The 22,206-nt window shown below is 35.4% G+C and overlaps 1 protein-coding gene across 8 annotated transcripts in view; it reads right to left on the bottom strand.

The window, feature by feature from the left end:
* Positions 1 to 601: 601 nt before the first annotated feature.
* NLN (neurolysin) overlaps positions 602 to 22,206 on the bottom strand; it is a 44,600-nt gene continuing 22,995 nt past the window's right edge. For 2 of the 8 annotated variants that reach the window (XM_027887733.1, XM_027887737.1), the window contains 8 exons: positions 21,612 to 21,747; positions 19,108 to 19,474; positions 17,470 to 17,671; positions 14,011 to 14,197; positions 12,560 to 12,688; positions 11,941 to 12,077; positions 8,467 to 8,578; positions 602 to 881 (listed from right to left, as the gene is read on the bottom strand). In XM_027887733.1, the coding sequence (XP_027743534.1) occupies positions 835 to 881; positions 8,467 to 8,578; positions 11,941 to 12,077; positions 12,560 to 12,688; positions 14,011 to 14,197; positions 17,470 to 17,671; positions 19,108 to 19,474; positions 21,612 to 21,747 (1,317 nt within the window). In that variant the 3' untranslated portion in view covers positions 602 to 834. Of the gene's footprint in view, positions 882 to 2,880; positions 4,764 to 7,355; positions 7,597 to 7,833; positions 8,579 to 11,940; positions 12,078 to 12,559; positions 12,689 to 14,010; positions 14,198 to 17,469; positions 17,672 to 19,107; positions 19,475 to 21,611; positions 21,748 to 22,206 lie in introns of those variants that run through there. The other 6 variants (XM_027887734.1, XM_027887740.1, XM_027887735.1 and 3 more) reach the window with 5 other exon arrangements.

Genomic DNA, 22,206 nt, shown 5'->3' with positions numbered 1-22,206 from the left:
ATGAAGACTCATTTTTCTGTGATCCTAGATAAATCTTGCAATTCATTACCCAGTTCACTGTGTTTTCTCAGTGATCACTATTAGTTTTCAGTAACAACTGAGGGTGGGGTTTGGTTGTGTTTTTTTTTCTTCACAGAGTGTATCTCTCATAAAGGGTCAAGAATTCTATTTTCACACACCTTTGGGGGAAACCCCACCTTTTTAACATGTCATGTCTTCACCACACCAAGCTTACCCTTGCATGCTATATTTATGTTTTACCTAGGTGAGAATATCACATCCCTCCTTTTTTTCTCCTAAAAAAACGGATCCACTGCATTCCAACTCAAATGTCATATTATCTTTCTATTCAGATTGAACAGATCATTTAGGAAGACCTCTTCCCTTTTTGTGTTCATGGCAGAGAGGTTCCTAGGTACAGCTCTACTAAGAGTTTATTGCACTGGATAGCTGATGGCTAAAATTAAACCAATTTGTGATTTACACCATTTCCATAAGAAGTCCATCAAACCTAATGTCATTCCTAGGGAAAGAGAGAGAGGAAGGCCAGCCATCTTAGACTTAATCCACAGTTTTATCAAGGATTTACGTGGTTAAGTTCTTAAGAGCCATCCTAGACCAGAATTCCTTTTCCAGGTTAAGGGGGACTGCTGAATGTCTCCAGCAGAGTAAGGTGAATACAGAAAACAACATGAAGGAAAAAAGCAGTTGATTTCCCAGTAAATAGAAAGATCTTCAGATGTGGTTTATATCTTTTTGCAGATTCATGCTTGTTCAATCTTTCTCTTGCTCACCATCTTCCAGAAGAAATGGTGGAAGGGCCTGTGGCTGGGCTTATCCAGGGTTTACCATGATTGACAGGAAAGAGAAGGACCCTGTTCCTGTAGAAATAGATTAAGGCATAAACACGCTTGGGCAGAAGCATATTCCTAATGTGAATATGTATACAGACAACATATCTGTAACACCTTTCAACTTCTGATGGGTTTCCTTTTCTGTAGAGAATGAGTTTCTTTGTATAAAAATAACATTTCATTCTAAGAGAACAATGCTATTGTTTGCACTATATTAACTAATATTTTACAGGTAGCTGATTCAAACCCTGTCATTTCTATGAGTCTTAACTCTGAATTTTCAATAGGATAAAATTCTTTTACTTCTTGACGAGGCTTGAAAAACAAAACCACACTTAAAAAAACTTACCAAAGTGAATAAGATGTGTTTCTTTTGGTGTATTGTCTCAAAACACAATTTGCAATGTCAGAATATGCTGACTTGGAAGGGACCCACAAGGATCATAGAGTCCAACTCTTAGCCCTGCACAGGACCATCCCCAAGTGTGCTTTCAGACACTTCTCATTAATGTTTTAGGCCAAAACTCTTTCATGTTTATAGAATCACTTAGTCCTTGTAAAACCCTTCTATTACTAACAATATTCATAACATCATATACATTATTTGGCTGTAAAAATCTGACTAGATTTCTGATATTTTGACACATTTTGGTAGTAACTTATCTTGGATGTTGAGCCATGACTGGTTTTTAGCAAATAAAAGGACAAATACAAATTGCTCATTTCTTTACCAAGTGCTTTTTGCTTTTCCCAATTTTAAAGTATACATCTCAGCTAATGTGTTGACTAAATTCCAGATGACAGTAACACTTCAATGAAGAGGTGTGGAAGAAGGAGGGACAAGAAGCTTTGTGCCTTACAGTGAGACCAATCAGAAAATAACAGCTCTGCAAAAAGACATCATCTGTTAAAACCTAACTGAAATCTGGAAATCCAGAGGAGACAATCCAATGAAGAAAAAATAACTGTCTAGTCAAAAATCCCATTTGTAACAATAACTTGGGGATGTTACTCAGTTTCTACTTTCTACAGAGAAAAACAATGTCTTCTTTAACAAGAAATCAAAGAATGAATTTATCTCCTGTCACATGGCAAAACATGTCTGCTCAGTTTTCTTACAAAAGTTTGTAAATCCCGCAATTATGCAGTTAAAGACAACTATGTCAGGCTAAAATGTTTGCTTAATTTAAAAGTAAATTTTCCATTTGCTTTTGTTTTCCATTAGTGTTTTAGAAGGCAAGAAGTCCTTGGCAATGAATTACATTTGGCAGTTTTACACCTCTCCCCTGAATAAACATGCAATAATTTTTTTTGCTAAGATTTGATTTACAGAATTGTAGTTTTAAAAGGAAAGAGGCCCAGGAGTCAATCTGATTACATTTCACCCAGTTACTCTGAATGAAATCTAAACCATTGTGTTTGGTGAACACGTATCTCCTGAAAAAGCTTTCACTTCTCTTGATTTGAAGACATTGAGAAATGACAACCCTAACTATTGGGACAAACTGCTTAGAAAGTTGTTTGTCTTCTTCACTCTTAAAAATGCTGTTATTTTGTCTTTGAAATGACTGGCCTCAGATTCTGGCTGACATTCTCCTTCTAAGGACTAAAGAGCCTTTACTATATAATGGCAATACCTAGAGACTGTAAGTCTCTGTTCTTTCTCCAGTTTCCATACTGGATCAAACAGCAGGTTGATTTGATACAATATCCTATCTCTAGCAGTGGCTAAAAGCAGATGCCTAACAGAAATATGAATAGGGCTGCAATATATGATATTTTCTTCAATATTCTTCAGATTTCCACTCCCTACTTTGTAGGATCTTGATGAGGATGAAAAGGGTTTTATGTATTTAAATACTCTCCACTGGCTTCTCTTGAAAGACTAGAACATGTTGAGTCTTATTTTGAACTCATATAGATGTATCACTTCTATTATGTGAAGTACACACCAAGTCCACACTCAGCAAGAAGTTCCACAACTTAACTTTATTCTACATAGACAACCACCTGTGTTCATTTGGAATAATAAGGCCTCCTATCCTCAGTTAAAAATCAGGATACCAAAATTGCATACAATACCTGATACGCTATAAAGAAGTAGCATCAATAACTCATTCTTAAGCAATATTCTTGCACTCATCCATCATGAGATTACCTAATCATTTTTTGCTATAGTCTCCTAGCAATTCAGATTGAACAGACTACTGTAACTAGCCTCTAGATACTTTTAGAGGTCAGTATTTTACAGAATACAGCCCTCCAACCTGTAGTTTTAAGCTACATTTTTAGATGCTAAAGGCATGTTACAAGTTCCTTTGCCCATGGTACAGAATTTTTTCATCTGAATACCCAAAGCTTTCTAACAAATCAAGGAATTCCCTGTGACTGCCTTTTTTGGTTAATTGCTTACAAGTTCTATCACCAACGATTCTATATTACAGTCCTGTGTGATGCCTGAGCGCTTAGATCACTGTTCAATGGTAATTCTATGCCATTAGGTACTCTAAACAGTTAGCTGTTCTTAATCCATTTTATATATCCTCTATTGATACCATATAGTGTTATTTTAAATGAAAAGAATGTGCACTGTGTCAAATACCCCTTACATAAATCACTTTACAATCACCTTCATCAGGCTTGTAATGGTCACAAAAAATTACATCTGGCTTGCCTGACAAAACTCTTTTTTCCTAAAATTGCTCACATTCTATGAATTATACTCATCGTTTAATTTTCCAGCAACAGAACCATATTTATGCTTTCCCACTGTTTTGCTGAAGTTGGATTTCAAGCTATGTGACCAATAGTAACAATTTGTTTTTTGTAGAACTCATGAGCACTGGTCTAGTATAATGGCATACGCCCAGTTAGCCCAAGATAACCAGCACTGGGAAAAAATCCCTCAATACTAATTTTTGTTTGTTTGTAAAGTACAAGTTACTCAACCCTATTCAGGCCAAAATGTTTTTTTCTTAGTAGGTATTGCTCAATATACTCCTCTTTTAATGGACTGGAAAGTACCCCACTGTTCTCACATGATATATCACATTCCTTCTTTGTAAATGCAGAAGAGAAAGCAAATTAAAAATTCTCTTTGTTATCATTTGCAATATTAGCATATTCATTCACTGAAGGCTCTCTAACACAAATGGGATTTATTTGTTCTTAATACACTGAGTTATACAAATTATTTGCTGTAATACTTTCATCTGTGCTTCTTTTCATTGACAGTCTTAGCCTTCTTTATAATTTTTCTCACTTTACAATTCCTCATTTATAACTATTTCCTACTCCTACTTCTCACTTCTGTTTTATTTTTAATTGCTGTTTTTACTGGTGAACAGATTGGTTCTTCTTAGTAAGAATTGTCCACAAATATTTTTAAGTTGTGAAATTGTGGGATTTGGGCCAATTGAATTTCAAAGACATATCACTTCTCATTCACATTTTTTTCCAGTGATTTTACTCATTGGTTTTCTTAACAGTGAAATTTTTAACCTTTTTAATTCATCAGGAGTATAGCACAAGCAAGTATTGGTCAAGTCTATCCTCTGCTAATCAATACTGAACAAAATTAGGTCATGGTTCTTGGTTTCTAGGCAACAGCTAACTTCCAATTCATTTACTTAATTTGTCTTTATCCTAATTAGGTCTAAAATAGATTGACTGCTGTTTGGAACCACATCTTTGTATCAACTGCACTTTTACAAAGGCCAGTGATGATTAGCTCTACAGGATTTCCTTCACAGGCCCCACAAAATGAACTTCCCCCGTAACTTTCTTTCTTCCACTATGATAAACTATTATTTAAATATATTAATGAATACTAGTGAAATGAAAAATTAATATTCAGATGTCAGGAAGAAGTCAAGTAACAACCTGGTGCATAGTCTCATGTTCTTTCGCCTGCAAATAAGAATAGAAACCTAACCCCTTCAGGCATCTGTATTTCACTCAAATACCCTGCACTACCTCCAAAGGTACCTGGAAATTGTTTCATTTTTTCCAGAGAGAAGCTGAGATCTTGACCTTGTAATTCACTTGTTGCACTACCACAGTTTTACTTTCCCATACTAAATGACTACAGCCATTACAATTAGTTGCTGTCTGATCATTTGTTAAAACAGGGTTTAATGAAGTTGTTTATCAAAGTCAGCAGTTGACTAATCCAGATAACTGATTAAAATGAGGAACAGGGTTTTCTTCTGCAATGCTGTGATATTAATAAAATACAACAGAGAACTACAATGCTCTACTTACTTCTACAAACATTAACTCTCTAGGTCTTAATGCTCCCTTTATTAAGTCCGCATAACAACTAAAAGCCATCACGTCTCAGAGATTAAAGTTTAAACCTTCAGACTGTTTCTACCATTTAGGTTTGACCACATGACTTGCAAGCAACCCAGAAAGAGCCTCCATGCTGGACCCATGTCAGAAAACTAGCAGCAGGGGCTGCTGAGGCCATCACCCTGTGACCCAGCCACATGCTCAAACTATTCTGTCCTTTACAGTGAAGCAACAGAAACCATTGCCTACTACCCACTTACTCAGTGGATAATTGACACTCTCTCCTGAGTCTCCCATTTTACACTTGAAAATAATAATCCTAAACACAATGAAATTCTAAAAAGATACAATACTAAACCTGAAAAGGTGTAATTTTGTTACAGACAAAAATTACAAATTACTTTTTCTTTATTAGAGTGAATATGCAAAGTTGAATATTTAAACTTAGGCTTTTACAGTTTTGAAATTTAATTCAGTGGAAGCATGGGTTTAGCAACTCTAGAATAGGCTGGACTTACTGACACGGTTTCATGTATGTGATTGTTTCTGGTAGCGACAAGTCAATTAACTTATGTTTCTCGGGGGATTCTATCTCACTGCTTTAGAATAGTGTCAGAATAAGTTGTTTCCTATACAGACAAAAGTTTCATGCCTATGATGGACAACTGCAAAACCAGAAAAGATGTCTTTCTCCAAGTTATCTTTTCCATGCCAAGATCTGATATTTACAATAAAAAAATTATGAACATGAATTTCAAAGAACAACTTTGACTGGAAGGAAAAAAGTCATTTAGCCCAACCCTGATTTAATTCAGAAGGCTTCACGAAGTCAATATAAAACTTAGCAGACAAGTTTGCTATGTTATTATATTAAGATGTTTCATAAGCACTTTTGAACCCACTAGTCTTCTAGTTGAGTGCAGTTTTAGCTATAGGATGACCTGACTTAATTCTGATGCAGGCTTGCAGGCTGAAGGAACTGGATTCTACAAAAAAAAATTACAAAAAATCCATTTTTTTTTTGGAACAGGGGTAGAATATAACACTTTTAGTTACATTTGTGGTTACAATGTGGTTTAGTTTTTTCTCCTCCTTACACACATGGATATTTACCTGATGCTATTGTTACCATACAGCCATGTCGGCATTTTCATATATATGTAAAACCAGATATTCTCCTACACTTCAGTATCTTAGTTACTCTGTAACGTACAACAAACCAACGCACATACTAAAGAGCAGGAAAATAAAAAAGTTAATTGTCATCATTTGCATCAATACTGTTCTAAATCTAACTTTTAAATCACCACATGACTTTTTATCGTCACATATTTTTGTTTATAATTACGATATTTGCAATTATCCACCTTGATCCAAGACTGCTGATTTATACAGAGAAAGGTCTCCCTCAAGTGGAAATATGCCTACCAACTGTAAAATAAAAACTGAATTTTGCTTCTTAATAGAGGTCCCATTGCACAGATTTGCAGATTCATTTAGGGGAAGTATCACTATATTTTTTTATATGTCATAGTTCTCCAGAGCTATATTAGAGTGTGAAAGGAAAAAAATATGTTGGTAAGACAGAATCACAAGAATTTTAAATATGTATGAAAAGACAAGCAAAATACTTTCAAATCCAGTCAGAACACAACGGAAATTAGTCCAGGCAAAATTCACAGGTTTTGGGATAATCTTGCATCCATCAGTTTCTTTCCTTTATGGCTACGCTGAATACCATTAAAGGTGTTCTCACACATGTGATTTTCATGTATTACAGAAGAACTGTGGCCTAAAAGTGTGTCTATGAGAACTAGAACTGAGTTAATTACGTGGGCTGGTAAGACTGCAGAGTTGATCTGTTTTGGCTACGTCTAACTGCTGTGGTTAAAAAATAAGGCCTGTCACATTTTCCATTTCAGAAACTAATTAATCTCACTTTTTCCTCCTCGGTTTAAATGCTCTAAAAGAAAATCAAGAACTAAAGTTTCACCTGAACATTCACAATTATCAAGCTTTTCCCCCCTAAAGCAAATTGACATCTTTAACTCAAAGTGAGTGCTTTTAGTTTTCTTTTGCTAGAAAAAGAGGAAGTCTTTTGAGTTGACCAGGCACATTTCTTATTTCACTATTGAATGAAACAGTAAAAACACCAACCATGTTTACAGCTATTGTTCAAATGTCTAATCTGTATTAGATAGTAAACAAAATTAAAGCTTGTTCATATACATGCTGTAATACTAAACCCAAAGTAAGATAAGATATCCAAAATCAAGAAAAGTGCACTTGTAATTTACAGCTTTATTTGGATGCTGAGAGTTGCCTTGTAAAACTCATTTTTCCTGATCTTGCAGAAAACTTGCAGAATAATTCCTCAAATACTTTCACAGTCCCACAGCTGAAATCATTAAATGTATTGCACTTTTTTGTAGCACCTCTGCATGCTACACTGGAAAGGAATAGGAAAATTTTCAATTTACTTTTATCATTCCACAGGGAGACTGTATTTTGTTCCTTCTTTATTTGTATCTCAAAATACTTCACAAACCAACTGAAACCACTATAATTGCTCAATTACAACATTTCAATGCCGGTGTTGATATAATTTGGAAACCAAAGACCTGACTTGCGATCATCAGCAAAAACAAAGAAGTGGTGGAAGAACTGCTAAGGTCATAGATTTTGGCTGTTTTTTTTTTTTTTTTCTTTTTTAATTATACTATGTAAGTATATAAATTATATAAGAATTTAACATGCATCAGAATGAAGTCTAAAAGTATCACACAAACATCTCTGGTGTAAAACTTTTTGGGGCAGGTTCTCAATCTTGAAATTTGTCAGGAAGCTAGACTGAACCCAAAAAATAACAAAAACCAACACACTTCCTCTCCATTAGAGACACGAGTCAGTACAATAGAGAATACAGAGTAAGTATGAAACTGTTTCTTTTATTGCTAGTAGTGTCCTTTTTATCCCCTCCAGATTTAAAATTCACTCACAAGACACAATTTAAGTACATCTATTAAAAAAGAACCATGGCATCAAATCCCCATATTGATTAGTATTATTTCATAACAATTAAAAAGAATTGCCATCCAAATCCTCAGCTTCTACACACCTCAGTTTTTTCCCTGACGTGTTGAATTTTGTAGTCGTATGAAATTTTTTTTAAAAATCATATTTTTATTTTTACAATTAAAAAATTATCAAAAAATGACACAATTCGCCTAGAGTGAAACATAATTAAGATGTGAAATACACTGACATTTGCAGCTGTTCCATACTTATATGCCATTTTACTGAACACATAATCCCTTACTCAATAAGAAAGCTCTCTGGTTTGGTTTACGCTCCAAGAAATTTTGCAGCATAACCATTCCATCCAAAGATCCTCCAGGTTTCAGAATGAGGTTTCTGTATTTCATCCCAGCCTGAGGGAAGGTAAAGCAGAATGTTAATACTTCTTATCGTGCCAACTGCCTCTTTTTCTGTATTTTCTGCATATTTAAAAATCTACTTATGATAAAACAACTTTTCTCCTTCCAGATTTCATAACATAAAATCAGGATACACCACAAGTATAATTTAGATCTGCTGGAAGAACTCAAGAGAGCAGAAATTCAATCAGTTCTTGAAGATATTATTTTTCTTGTGGTTTTTACACTGCTTTGGAAGCTACAATTATAACTTGTCTGGAAGACATTCTATATAGCATAACAAACATACATTCTCCTCAAAATCTCCACTGATGGTTTATCCCTATGACTGACTGGAAGGGAAAACCCCATCTTTTCTCTTTTAACTGATTTCTCTTTCTTTAATCTCTGTTTGGAGAACAGAGATGATACTCCAGAGAAAGCTATAGTATTGTAGAATGACATACACATATGCAATACATATTATATGCATAGTAGTATATATAATACATGCAAACATGTAATGAGACTTAAATCAGATTTTAGTTTCAGGAATAAACATTATTGCTTCAGAAGAAATGGATTCATCTTAAAATATGAATGAAGTTTCTGAGACAACAGGAAGTAATGAGGAGTTTCTTAATAAGAATTTGTATTTTAAAGAACATATCTAAAGAATTTTGGGCTTCTGAGACATGATTACAGATGAGAAAAAGTTATTTTGCATGGAGATCCCCCAGTGCTTCTGATACTGAAGAAGACACTGTTTTTCCTTTTAGTCAGTATATATATGTGTATATACTTCCCCCACAACTCCAAGCCATGGGATTACAGGACCACATTGCCTCCTGATAACTGTACTGTAAAAACAAGCACGTGTCTTTTTAAGTGATGGACTTCCAAGACCTAACTGAACTACCATATGCCGTCTGAGTTACATTAGTCATTTACAGTTGTCTGAATTACTGCTTCAAAAACCTAAAAAATTCACTGAAAAAAAAAATGCACTGAAGCACTGCTTATATTATTTGGGCTAGTTTCCTGAACATCAGCAGCAAACAAAGATACTGTTCCTTGTAGATTAAAAGTATTATTTGAAAAGACTTGAGTCTTTGCTGTTGTCCCTTCAGAGCCAGAACACTGCTCAGTTCTAGGGAGAACAAAGGTTATTTAAGATAATGTGGAAGAACTAAGGAGTGTGGTAACCGATTAAGTTAGTAAAGTGTTTGCTGAAGAATTTTTATAGATCCAGTCCCTGAGACTAGATTGTATAACTGTTGTTCAAAACAGGAAGAGAGATTTTATTCTAACAGGAAGAGGTAAGCCAAATTTCTAAAAGCCCTAGTCATAACACCATAATCTTCTTTTCCTGCTATTCTAAAGACTACTCTAACTCTAGATATAGTGAAGTATGAGCACTACAAAAATCAAACAGTTATCTAGTATTTGTTTATAAAACATTGTTTGTTGCATCTTGTGGAACACTAGTGCATTTAGATGAAATGCTTCTTTGCGTTGAAGAGAACTGATATGAGAAGATAGCATTGAAAAGGGAGGGAAAAAATCTCTGCTGTCACATCTGAAGTTATATCAGCAATCAAGCAAATTGTGAGCACACATACAGTAGAAAGCAAGTAATATAATCAGCAAATAATAATTTTTCTTCCTAACTTAGCGTGGATAGCAGGCTTCCCATTAAAAGAGGTACTAGTTGTCTTTCACCTGTACCATAGCAAATATTCATGCTTATCATACTTAATTTATTCTCAAAGCCTCCCATACACAGGCAAAGAAAACAAAAATTCTCACAAAAAATCAGAACAAAAGGCATCCCCCAGGAGAAGTACAGATAACAGTGCAATTCGGGCAAACCATGGCTTGGGGTTTTGACTACACAATCACTCAAAGTTTTGGGACTGCAAAGTACAGCAGAACAAAAGATCTGTGATGACACTGGAGGGACATATCTGTGTCAGAACAGACAACTGACACAAAGTCCCACAGCTTTGGCAACAGCACCATCACACCATCTCTCCCAAATTATAACAGTTATAAAAACCCAGCAAGTCTGACCTCTCCTGAAACGCCATTTTTAGGATCCATATGAACAACATTTTATAAAAAGCTATTTTATTCTCTCATTTAGCTTGACACATCTTCTCTGCTGCTCTTATTTATGAGTGACAAGATTGCTTATGAACAAACAGGTCTGCTAATTCTCACATGTACCTGTCATGAATCCCTATCCCCACAATATAAATCTTGATCCCCAAACTCTTTGTTGCTTCTTCTCTAAAACTGTTAAGTTGGCTGCTTTTCTCCATAAAATCCATTTCGGTTTTACTGGCCTAACCACTGCCTCAGTTTTATGGCCTCCACCCCATCTGCTCTTTGGACTCCTCTCTTCATTCAGATCAAAATCTAATCTTGTGTACTGTCACCATCCTCTAGAGTGATGGACAGTTCTAGAAGTTATGGTTGCTGTGATAAGGAAAGGGAGGAAAGAAGTCAAATTCGAGGAGGGGAAAAGGACAATCATGCATTTTTCTACTCTTTCCTTTATTTCTCTCATGTGTACCTCTACTGAAAGGAAGAACTAGAGCTGGCAGCTGAATCAGGAACACAGTTAAGAGGATCAAGGTCAAAAGGTCTTTCTCATGACAGAACTCATCTATCTCATTTGCAGCATCTCAACTCAAAAGTCTAATACTATAATCTCTAAAAAAACTTTGCCAGAATTAGGAGGACTACTGGCCACATCACTAACCTTTCTTTCTGCTGAAGGCAGAACAGATTGGAGAGTTACACAAGAAAAAAAAAAAGGCCTAGTAAATCTAGAACCTCTTAATGATTTGGACTTCAAAAGGGACTTTAGAGTAAAACTAAAGAAACAATTTCTACGTTATGCTGTGCTGTGACAGAAAAGCTCTAAATAAATTCAGTTTTCTAAGTAGTGATTACATAAAAGAACCTCACGTTGAGGTACACAAAATGTACTGGAAATGTAAATGGAAACAGAGCACTATTATCATACAGCTTTCACAGCAGATGAATAAGCATCTGCCCCTGCAACGAAGAAATGTTTTTTTAGTCTAAAATTATAGAGGAAGGCATTAGACAAGGCAACACAATATCTTAAGTGTTATAATATTAAATGTATAATGAGATAAGAATTGTATTAAAATGCAACTGCTCTTGAAAATTTTAAGATTATTTTATAAATCTTATATATATATATACACCTTTTTTTTGTTGATCTGAACTTGACAGGTGCAGAAGTACTTGAGATGTTATATCTATGGATCAAGATGGCAATAAATGCTGTTTCAGAGACAAAGTGCAACAGAAATGTTTGTTAAGAAGTATTCATCACCTACCTTTGGATTCATTATTCCTTCTTGTTTAAAGCAGCTATAAAAGATATCCATGGAAAACACTTCACTCCACAGGTATCCGTAGTACTGACCATCATAACCACCTGCCAGATGTCCAAAAGTAGCTGGCATGTTTGTTCCTTGAAAAGTAGATTAATATTAAGGTATTTAAATAAAATACAGGGTTTTTTTTATGTATACAACACTTCAAGAATAAATTAATAAGGAATTTATATCAACTGCTTTTAAACCTTTAACATAAAGTGTCTGAGTATGCCTGAAAGTATTGAACCTACTCTGCTGACTACAAAGGAAATTCAATTTCCCACGTTAGGCTACTTGTACCTCCAACACAGATGTGACAGATCATCTGAAGTGGAATTCATATCATGTCACTCTAAAATATATCCTGCAAAAGGTTAACTTTTATATTTGCCTTAATTTTCCTTCAGAAAAGATCATTAAGATAATCCTAAGTTTCAAAATAACTATTTGAGCTTCATAAAGTAGACTATTTCATAAACAACTCTGGGGGGTTTGTATGCCAAGCATTATTGGGAAAGAATGGCATGTTAAATCGAACCATTTGGACATGCTGTATAAAAGCTTCGTAGTGACATACCTGGAGTGGCAGGAATTCCTAGAATCTCCATACAGTATTTAGCATATTCATCTGCTGGGTCAACAGATATCTTTGTATGCAGTGCCTGGTCAACTTTGCTCAAAACAATCTGACGGAGGGTTAAAAAGCCTAAGGGGGTAAGAACATTTAATTAACCAGCATCAAAGTAGCTGGAGCTTCATTTGCATCTTTCTTTCAAAGGTCTCAACATGCACATTAAATTATTAGAATTTTAACCATGGAAAAAACTTGGGAGTTTCAGTGTTCCCATCTGAATTGCTCCAGTTACAGAGACTTGAGAAGCATAATTTTAATAAAGGAATTGTCATTATAAGCTCCATCTTTTCAAATGTTATTTTCCTCACAGATCAAAACTAAAAAAAAGCATATATTTTTAAAGCACATCTTAATATTTAAAATAATGTTTTCAGCTGCCGTCGCTTCCCATATACCATTTCACTCTGAGCTTCAACAGATGGTAGTTAGTATATCCACCCTAAGACACTTCAAAAAACACCAAGAACTGCTGCAGCAGCTGCTGTAAGCTTTTTTTAAGAAGCTACAAGATATGAACCTCTACCCAGACAAAATGCTTTGCAGCTACAGAGCCTGTACAAGCCACAGGGACAAAGACTTCTTGTTCTGGATAGGAAAGCAGTATGAAATAAACAGCAGTGTCTAATGACAAATTGTACTATAAATGAGAAGCCCTGATTAGAGGAACAAAGGGGTGGGAGTGATAGAATAACAGTGATAGGCAATGACATAAGACTACAGTCTCAGTTTGGAGATACATGTAAGGTAGTACAAGATGGGGCAGGAGAAGAAAATTAGAACCTTAGTTTGGGAAGGCAGTATATCTTCTGGGAAAATAGAGAATATGGACTTAAGGTTCTGGATTTAGAAAGTTAAGAGACTGTTTGAACAATACAGGGCTACAATACTTCTATCTGGGATACATTATCTACATTTAGTAAATTTGAAAACAATTTCCACATCTGTCAAGTGTCATGTACAAATCAAATGTAGACAATACGTACAGAAAATATGACAGTGTATTCACTTTATGCACAGTGCCTGCTCTGGATTACAAATAAAATAAAAATCAAAAAACCCCAAACAGACTCTCCCTCTTTCCCTATCACACACACCACTCCATCAACTCCTTTCCTCAATTTTAAATGAACAATGATAGTAGGTAAAGAAGTCACATGGAGAGGAAAAGTATTTTAGTACTGTGGGTGGCCTGGAAAATCAGAGCTGCTGCTGTCCAGGCAAAGAGTGGTACTGTCATCATAGCCTTTATTAATGGGGGTACCAAGGCAAATAAACCCAGAAAGACAGTGAGAAGTGTACACACAGAAGAAATTGAATGGGCTTGCTATGCTTATCAGTTTTTTTAAATTGTGTATTTTTGTATATATACTGTGGGGAGAAAGGCAGAGAGATACCTGTATTAGCCAATCTAGAGGCAGCAAGTTTCTCAAGGAGAGTGTCTCCAACATAGGTCTCATCTTTATAATGTCTTGACATTTGCTGTAGTGGCTCTTTTTCCCACACCCAGTTCTCAAACACTTGTGAAGGTACCTCTACAAAATCTGTTTCCACATTAGTTCCACTAAATCTAGCAAAATCAGTCTAAAAGAAAAAGCCATTGAATTAAATTAAAATAGGAGCCATGATTTCTAGCAGAATACAAACTTTCAGATGTCAAAATTATTGCAGAAAAAGGAATAATTTGAACAGCATAATAATAGTTTAAAAATTAAATTTAAAGAAAGGAGAACAAAAAGAAATCAGACATAAGACTATTATCAAGGAAAAAACTAGGTTTCTCATCGGTTATTTACTGCATTATCTACTGGTATGGAGCAGTATTTCCCTTTTCTTAATATTATTGATTTTTATCTTTTACGTTATGACAGCAATACAAATGTTTCCATGCTGTCTTGTCACAATGATATAATTTGTCAATTATTATAAAAGTTTGTTACATTACCCCAAAGTAAAATAATAAACTCCAACTATACACTTTAAAAGTGTTGTTAACTCTGTTACAGTTTACCACACCGATTCACAGACTTTACTGGACCAACTTATCCTATTAAGCTTTGTCCTATTTGCCTTAATTCATAAGACATGTGGCTAACATATAGCTCAATTATTTTAGTCAGTAATACTTGGACTGGAATAAATAAATCCTAGCAACCTTATCCATGAAAGGTTTCTGAATCTGACACTTTATTACTGATTAAAGAAACTTTCTTCTGAAAGCCAAGCACATTACAGCTTTTTATTTTTCACTTCAGTATTGTCAATAACTTCATATTTAAGAAGCTCCCACAATATTAATTTTGAGGAAAAGTTTGTACAGTTAAAATCTTTATAAAATATATTCCAAACCCAAAATATTCTAAGAAGTCACTTCTGAAAGACAGTTGTTCAAATGCACAGAAGTTCTTTGGTCTTATAGAATCACTGAATAATTAAGGTTGGAAAATACTTTTAAGATCATCAAGTCCAACCGCCAACCCAGCACCACTGCCATGTTCACCATTAAGCATTAATTCATGTCCTCGTGTGCCATATCCACGTTTTTTTGAACACTTCTAGGGATGGCGACTCCACCACTCCCTTGGGCAGCCTGTTTCAATGCTTTGCACTGCTTTTCTTTCAGGGAAAAAAATTTCCTTTCCAAAAATATCCAATCTAAACCTCTTCTGATGCAACTTGTAGACATGTCCTCTCATCCTGTCACTTTTTACCTGGGAGAAGATACTGATTCCCACCTGGCTACAAGATCCTTTCAGGTAGTTGCAGAAAGCTACAAGATCCCCCCAGAGCCTCTTTTTCTCCAGGCTAAACATCCCCAGATCCTCAGCCACCCCTCATAGGACTTGTATTCCATACCCTTCCCCAGCTCTGTTGCCCTTCTCTGGGCACACTCCTTGTCCTTGTCTGGACACACTTCAATGTCCTCCTTGTAGTGAGGGGCCCAAAACTGGACACAGGACTCAAGGTGCAGCTTCACCAGTGCCAAGTACAGCGGGACAATCACTGCCCTGGTCCTGCTAGTCACACTGTTTCTGATATAAGCCAGAATGCTCTTGGCCTTCCTGGCCACCTGGGCACTGCTGGCTCATGTTCAGCACTGTCAAACAGCACCCCCTGGTCCTTTTCTCCTGGGCAGCTTTCCAGTTGCTCTCACCACAGCCTGGAATGCTATCTGGGGTTGTTGTGATCCAAGGGCAGGACCCAGCATTTGGCGTTGTTGAATCTCATACCATTGCCCAGATCCCTCTGTAGAGACTTCCTTCTACCCTTGTCTTGTAATAGGTCTACCTCCTCTTGCCAGACCCATTTTATGTTTTTTTTTCCCTTCTCATCAACATACTAACAAAACAGATATCCTCATTTAACCATACACATTATCCATGCATCACACTAACAAAAACCACTAAACATTTGGGTTAAGTTACTTCAAGAGCTCTCCTTCCCTAACAGAATAAACAAATCCCCTCCCTGCCCTGATCTCACTTTCCAGCAGTCTCTCTCTCTTTTCCAGTGTATTACACAGAGCATCAGACCTTTACCAGCAGCTCACAGATCCCTTCCCATATTTAAATGTCATTTAAGTGTCAAGTCCTAACATGCTTAAACAAAAAACTATATGAAGCAAGACAGTGTTTTGTACACACTAACTCCAGAGACAGGATGTTCTTACCTGGGATTAGCAAGTCTGCACACATGCAAATAACAATTTACATACAATACAGCAGCACTAAGCATGGTAGCTATGCACACAGAGCACTGGGAGAGACAACTGGAAAGCAGGCCTGCCTGACCTGTGTGCAATTCCACCGCAACTAAAGTACATATGCCGTGGAACTGGTGGCTTGGGCTGCCCCAACTGGGCTCCGCAACAACCAGGCACATTCTCACTGGCTATGCTGCAGTCAGTTTTGTACAGTTTCTTACCAATGCTGAACGTGTTTCATTTATAATCACCTTCTATATAGTCTAGGTTTTATTTCTCAATTTGTGGTAGAGAAACACCTGTCATAGAGTGAAGATGATAAAATAATCTTTATTTTTACTTTCAACGTGATTCAAAAATATCTAAGCAAATCTAGTTTCTTATTAACTCTGGATTTAATATATGGATTTGGGTGACTTTATTTATTTATTCTGCAGTCCCAATCTCCAGGATAATGGTCAAGAATCTAATGGGGGTCATACTTCTTTAGTTTTATTATTTGTTACTTGTTTATACAGAAGATGAATTAAGTGCTACACAAAGTCTGGATATGTAGGCAATTATGTGAATTCTTTTGTGAGTGAATACTGACAACTCTCTCTGAAATACAAAATTTTCATTAGACTAATAAACTTATCATCTGGTAGAATTAATTTTAGATGTAAACCAGAAATATTACAACTTCATTTGCATCTTGATGCAAAATCTGAAACTAACTTCAGTTCTTTCTGGTCATCGTAAGAAACCTATCCTATCAGACAGGAGAGCAGAAAAATACAGTGGCTCAGGCATTTATGCTTTCGCTATCAAGAGTGACAGCACTCAACAGTACTAAATGCCAAAATGCTGGAGGTCATCTGGATTCAGAAATTATTTTCATTCCTAGGTACAGGACCCTTTTACTTCTAATATCTAGAAGTGCAACTTGATGTAATAAAAAGCCCTCTGACAGAAACCATGACGGAGCACCTTCCTCACCTTACACATCGTGAGTGATGACTGAATAGATGCCTGCACAATGCAAATGTAAAAGTATGTGTTTCTATGAAAATGTTTTTTTCATAAGGAGGTACATTTATTGCTTCAGTTTTAAATAAAAATTAAAACAAAACCCCAACCTGACACTGTAAAAAATAACCAAAACATCACTAACCTGTGCACATATCTGATGCATCACGTGACCAAATTCATGGAAGTAAGTCTTTACTTCATCGTGTCGCAGTAATGATGGACGATCCAATGACGGTTTTGTGAAGTTGGTTACCAGAGCAGCTACAGACATCAATCTGCTACCATCAGAAAGGAGACAGCCAGGCTGTAGACCAAAGCACGCTGCATGCCCATACTTTCCCTCTCTGTATAAGAAAATAAATCACATGCTATCTTCAAACCTGCTCACCAGAATGGTGAAGCCTACTCAAGAACAGGGACATTCAGTCAGTGTCTTTACTCATAGCTTTACACAGAAAAATTACATCTTTTCATGACTTCTAAAGACTCGCTAGAGTGAGTCTCTTAAGAGCACAAGGGAAAAAGTGACCTCTGTAATCTCGTACTTAGATCGCAACGACTTAAGATTCCCAGCAGCATTTACAAGGATCTGATTTTTACTATAATACTGGAAGTATACATACTTAAGATGTCCATTCTGTTTTAAACGGCTACTGTAACAGCAAGGACTAGGTTGTGTTCTCTGAAGCAGTGTTTTTTCTTTTATTACAGGAGACAAAAGAATACAGTGCATGGCATTTTTCACTGTCTTCGAAGAGTTTAGAGAAAACTTATTTTGAAAATTTTGCCCTAAACTACCCATTTAACTACCCAGGTTAAGTCAGAGGAGTCTTACTGACACAGAGCTTCAGCAATTCCCATGACACACATAGGGGTGGAAGCAGGCAAATAGGTGAAGGAGATGGGTACATTATCCTAAAAAGAACAATTTATGTACTATTGTATTGACTAACCTAATTTTCTTAGGTCAGAAAAGCCTTAAATCAATTTACATTAAAAAAATAATATCAGCCAATTTGCTGATATATACTGCTATATATAAATTGCTATTTATTAATTTAACAAAACCTATACCAAAGCAAACAAAAACCCAGTGACAGTCAAAAAGGACTAGCTCAGAATAAACTCTGTCAAATCAGTCTAGTTTCCTAATCTCTGACAAAACATAGATGATTATTTTGATAGCTACAAAGAGACTTGGACAGGTAGAGATCAACATGGAAGTAAATTTCAGCGTGTGTTCAACAGGAATCTATTCTTGCTATTGATCTATTTGATATTTTCTTTAGCAGTCTGGCTAACAGGTTAAAAATACACATATAGAACAACAGAGTACAAAATACACATATAAGGTGTAAAGAGGAACTAAAAGAAACTAGGAACACTCAACAGACAGAAATGTAATTGTTTAACAAAAATGAAAATTCAAATAGCATTAAGGTATTAAGGTAGGAAGGAGAAAAGTTCATAGATTATGGATATTATGGATAACTGACTAAATAGCAGTACTACAGAAAAAAAATGAACAAAGTAGTAATGCTTCATAAACTGAATAGAAGCGAGAAATATGGTAGGGAAAAAAAAAAGTATAAACAATCTGAATGCAATCCAAAGCACTACTTAATGAACATGAACACAGTAATAGTCTTGTCAGCAGGACAAATATTTTTACTTCTAACTGCATTTAATTCCATTCTAACTGCATTTAACTCCACCAACAGCAACTCACTAAGACAAATTCCATTTTAAACACAGAAGTAAAACACTATGTCATAATTACCTGGGGTAAAGATCCAAATAGAACTGCCCTAACATTTCTCCTGTTGATTTATCCTTTACTGCATAAAGAGTAACACTGTCATGCCAAACATGAGCACTTTCTACTTGCTCAAATACAAGTCCCAGCAGGTTCTGGTAAATATTCAGTAAGCCTTCTGTAACAGCCTCAATTGGGAAGTATTCCTTCAGTTTTTCTTGATCTATAGAGTACTTGAGTTCTTCAGTTTTGTTCATATAATAATGAAGATCCCATGCATTGATTCTTCCATCATAATCAAAGTTTCTTTCTTTACACTCCTCTTTCTTCAAACCTAGAATGAATTCTCTTTCTTCTTCAACCAGTGGCTTTAGCTTCTTACTCAAATCATCTGAAAAAAAGATTGCCTTGGAGTCAACTTCCATGTTACTATAATGTGTTTACCTATAAAATACACTCAAAACTTTAAGCATATGCTCCAGAAGTGGAAGCTAGAGTTTTCCATGCATTGACCAACTGTCTGTTTTCTTGTCCTAGTGAGCCTTAACTGCAGGCACGCTGTAAGTGATACAGTACTCCAGGTAGACCTAGGAGAGCTGTGAAGGGTTTTGGTAAATTTAGATTTTTTCAAAGATATCAGGAATGGAAAGTAACACTAGACCCTTTTGCTTGAATCCTTTGATTTTTATCTCATGTAATTTCAGTTTTCTTAATATATTTCTGCAGCAGCAGCAAAAGACTATAACTAGTATTAGTTCCTGCAAGGGCATCACAAAATTCAATACTTCTACCTAAAGTCTGATAAAAGAAAAAGAGACTCAAGAGTTCTTGCTTCTAGACTAGCAAAGTCACTGGGTATGAATCTCTATGGTCCAAATTTTTTCCAACATACTTTTCTTAGACAAGAAAGCATCACTGCACTATGAAGCACACACATAGAATATAAAATATTTAACCTTAGTGAAACTTCCATAAAGGACATACTGTACTTATTCTCTTGTAAGTATTTCTGGACTATCAGACACTTTTTTTCTTTCTTAAGAATTCAGATTAATGTTCATTGTTGATACCTAGAGTGTAAAACCTTGGAACTGCCACTCCTCTTTCTATGTAGTCTGTAAGGCACTATATACATTTACATGACTGAAATACTGTTTGAAGCTTGTATTGTGCTAAATTCAGAATGAGTCATAGGAAAGAATGCTCTTTGTCTTAGCTGTAAGATCAGCTTATGAACATTGATTTAAAACATGAATAGATAGGAACAAAGTAGAGCAAAATATACTGTCATGTTTGTAGCTCAGGATATATCAAAAGAACTAAATTAAAGGTGACAATTAATTCAATTAACATTTTCCCTCTGTGAGAATTACCACAAGGTATGATATTTATGAACAAAAAAGTATATGATCTCATGTGCTTCTACTCTGTAAAAGCAACTGCTAGATTTTGAGTGCAGCTTCAAAACAAATGAAAAAACACAGTATTACAATAATATAATGGATATAAAAAGAGTCCAAAATACTTTAGATACACTTAAAAAACACCAGGTAACTCAAACATTTAACTCAAAATTACTTATGAGTTCATTGTCAAATAAATGGATAATTGGTATTACCAAATATGGATCTGATCTCCTAAAGGGCATTTCAGAAGAAATGAAACAGAATTACAGGTGAAGGAAGAGGAGCATTTGAACCTCTTTATTGACACATAAACACAAAAACCCCACTAACAACAAACATACCTTATTTTTGTACTGAATTATTTGGGGGGGCTATTTGTATGATACATCAATATACACTCCTAAGTGGTGTTAGGACACATTAATAAAGGAACACATGCTACTCTGTGGAACTACGTAATTCCAGAAAGCAGAGGTTAATTCCATGCTCAAAAGCAGCCCCACTAATGTCAACAGGATGACTATAAATTCATAAAATGCTCAATTTGAAATTTCCAAGATACCTCTGTTTTCAGATCAAATTCCACTGCAAGGCTTTTGAATTCCAGATTTAATCCATCATTCCAGATTTAAATTTTTAATTCAGATCATGGAAGTTGCATCATCCCATACTGTAATCTTCCACTATACTTAATGCAGTTGAATCAGAAAAAGACATTAAGGCTATGAACGCACAAAAAATTGTGCCAAAATGGTAACAAAAAGCTGCAACTCTGATGCAGCCTCTTGAGTTGATAAAACTGGCTAGACTGCACATATTACTTTGGTTCTAAATTAGGATAAAGGCATTTTGGGGCAGAGAAAGACACAACCACTTGCTCACACTGGCTGTCACAAAGCAGCTGTTTTCAGATTTTTGCCTTGTGGTTCCCTGATTTCAGCAACTGCATTTGTACAGCTACAGTATAAAAAACATACGTGCCAGAATGGAGGCAGCAGAGAGTTCCCTTTCTAGCTAAACATGATGGGTACTGTGACCCAGTTATGTATTTAAAGTCATCTTGGCTGAGGAGTCATGTTGCCACATCAAATATAAAAGTATTGCTTATAAATGAGAACAAACCTAAGAAGGTTGTTACATTATCTGTGCTCTTTGCAGTGTTTACCTCCAGGACAAAGTTGGCATGTGTATTATAACCAAGAAGCTCTGCTACTTTTGCCCTTAGTGGAAGCAATTGCTGAAGAATTTTTGTGTTCTCCTAAAAAAGAAAGTAGGGAAATTTGTAAAGTGAAAACAGAAAACACATGTTATTAAAACATCTGAATAATATCTGAAATCCTATGAAGCAGTAAACATTTTAAATGAAACATTTTAAGATATAAATATAAAATAACCTATGTTTAGCTAGATTCTTGGAATTCTTTTTTCACTGCATTTGATTGCAAGGAGCTAGTATTCTAGTTGATCACAATCATTATGCTCTCTATTACAATTTATCTGTTTTAATTAATCAAAATGGATACCATTTCCTTTTAGGATACTAACAAATCTTTGACAGTTGTGAAAAGTTTATTTTCTTTATCAATTACTTAACTGTGAAAGGTAATAGTTAAACTACTGACAGAAGGCTTAATTGCTTATTAGTGATGAAGACAGATTGTAAATCTATTGTGCGAACATTCAAAGCTTGTTTGCAAATTTCCCTCTTTTGCCCCTT

Source organism: Empidonax traillii, unplaced genomic scaffold (assembly GCF_003031625.1).
Source record: "Empidonax traillii isolate 1590-97213 ecotype Southwest subspecies unplaced genomic scaffold, ASM303162v1 scaffold220:size741200, whole genome shotgun sequence".
In the NCBI taxonomy this organism is placed as follows: Eukaryota; Metazoa; Chordata; class Aves; order Passeriformes; family Tyrannidae; genus Empidonax; species Empidonax traillii.
The sequence above is the reverse complement of the archived record's forward strand: the minus strand, read 5'-3'. Positions and strand labels throughout refer to the sequence as shown.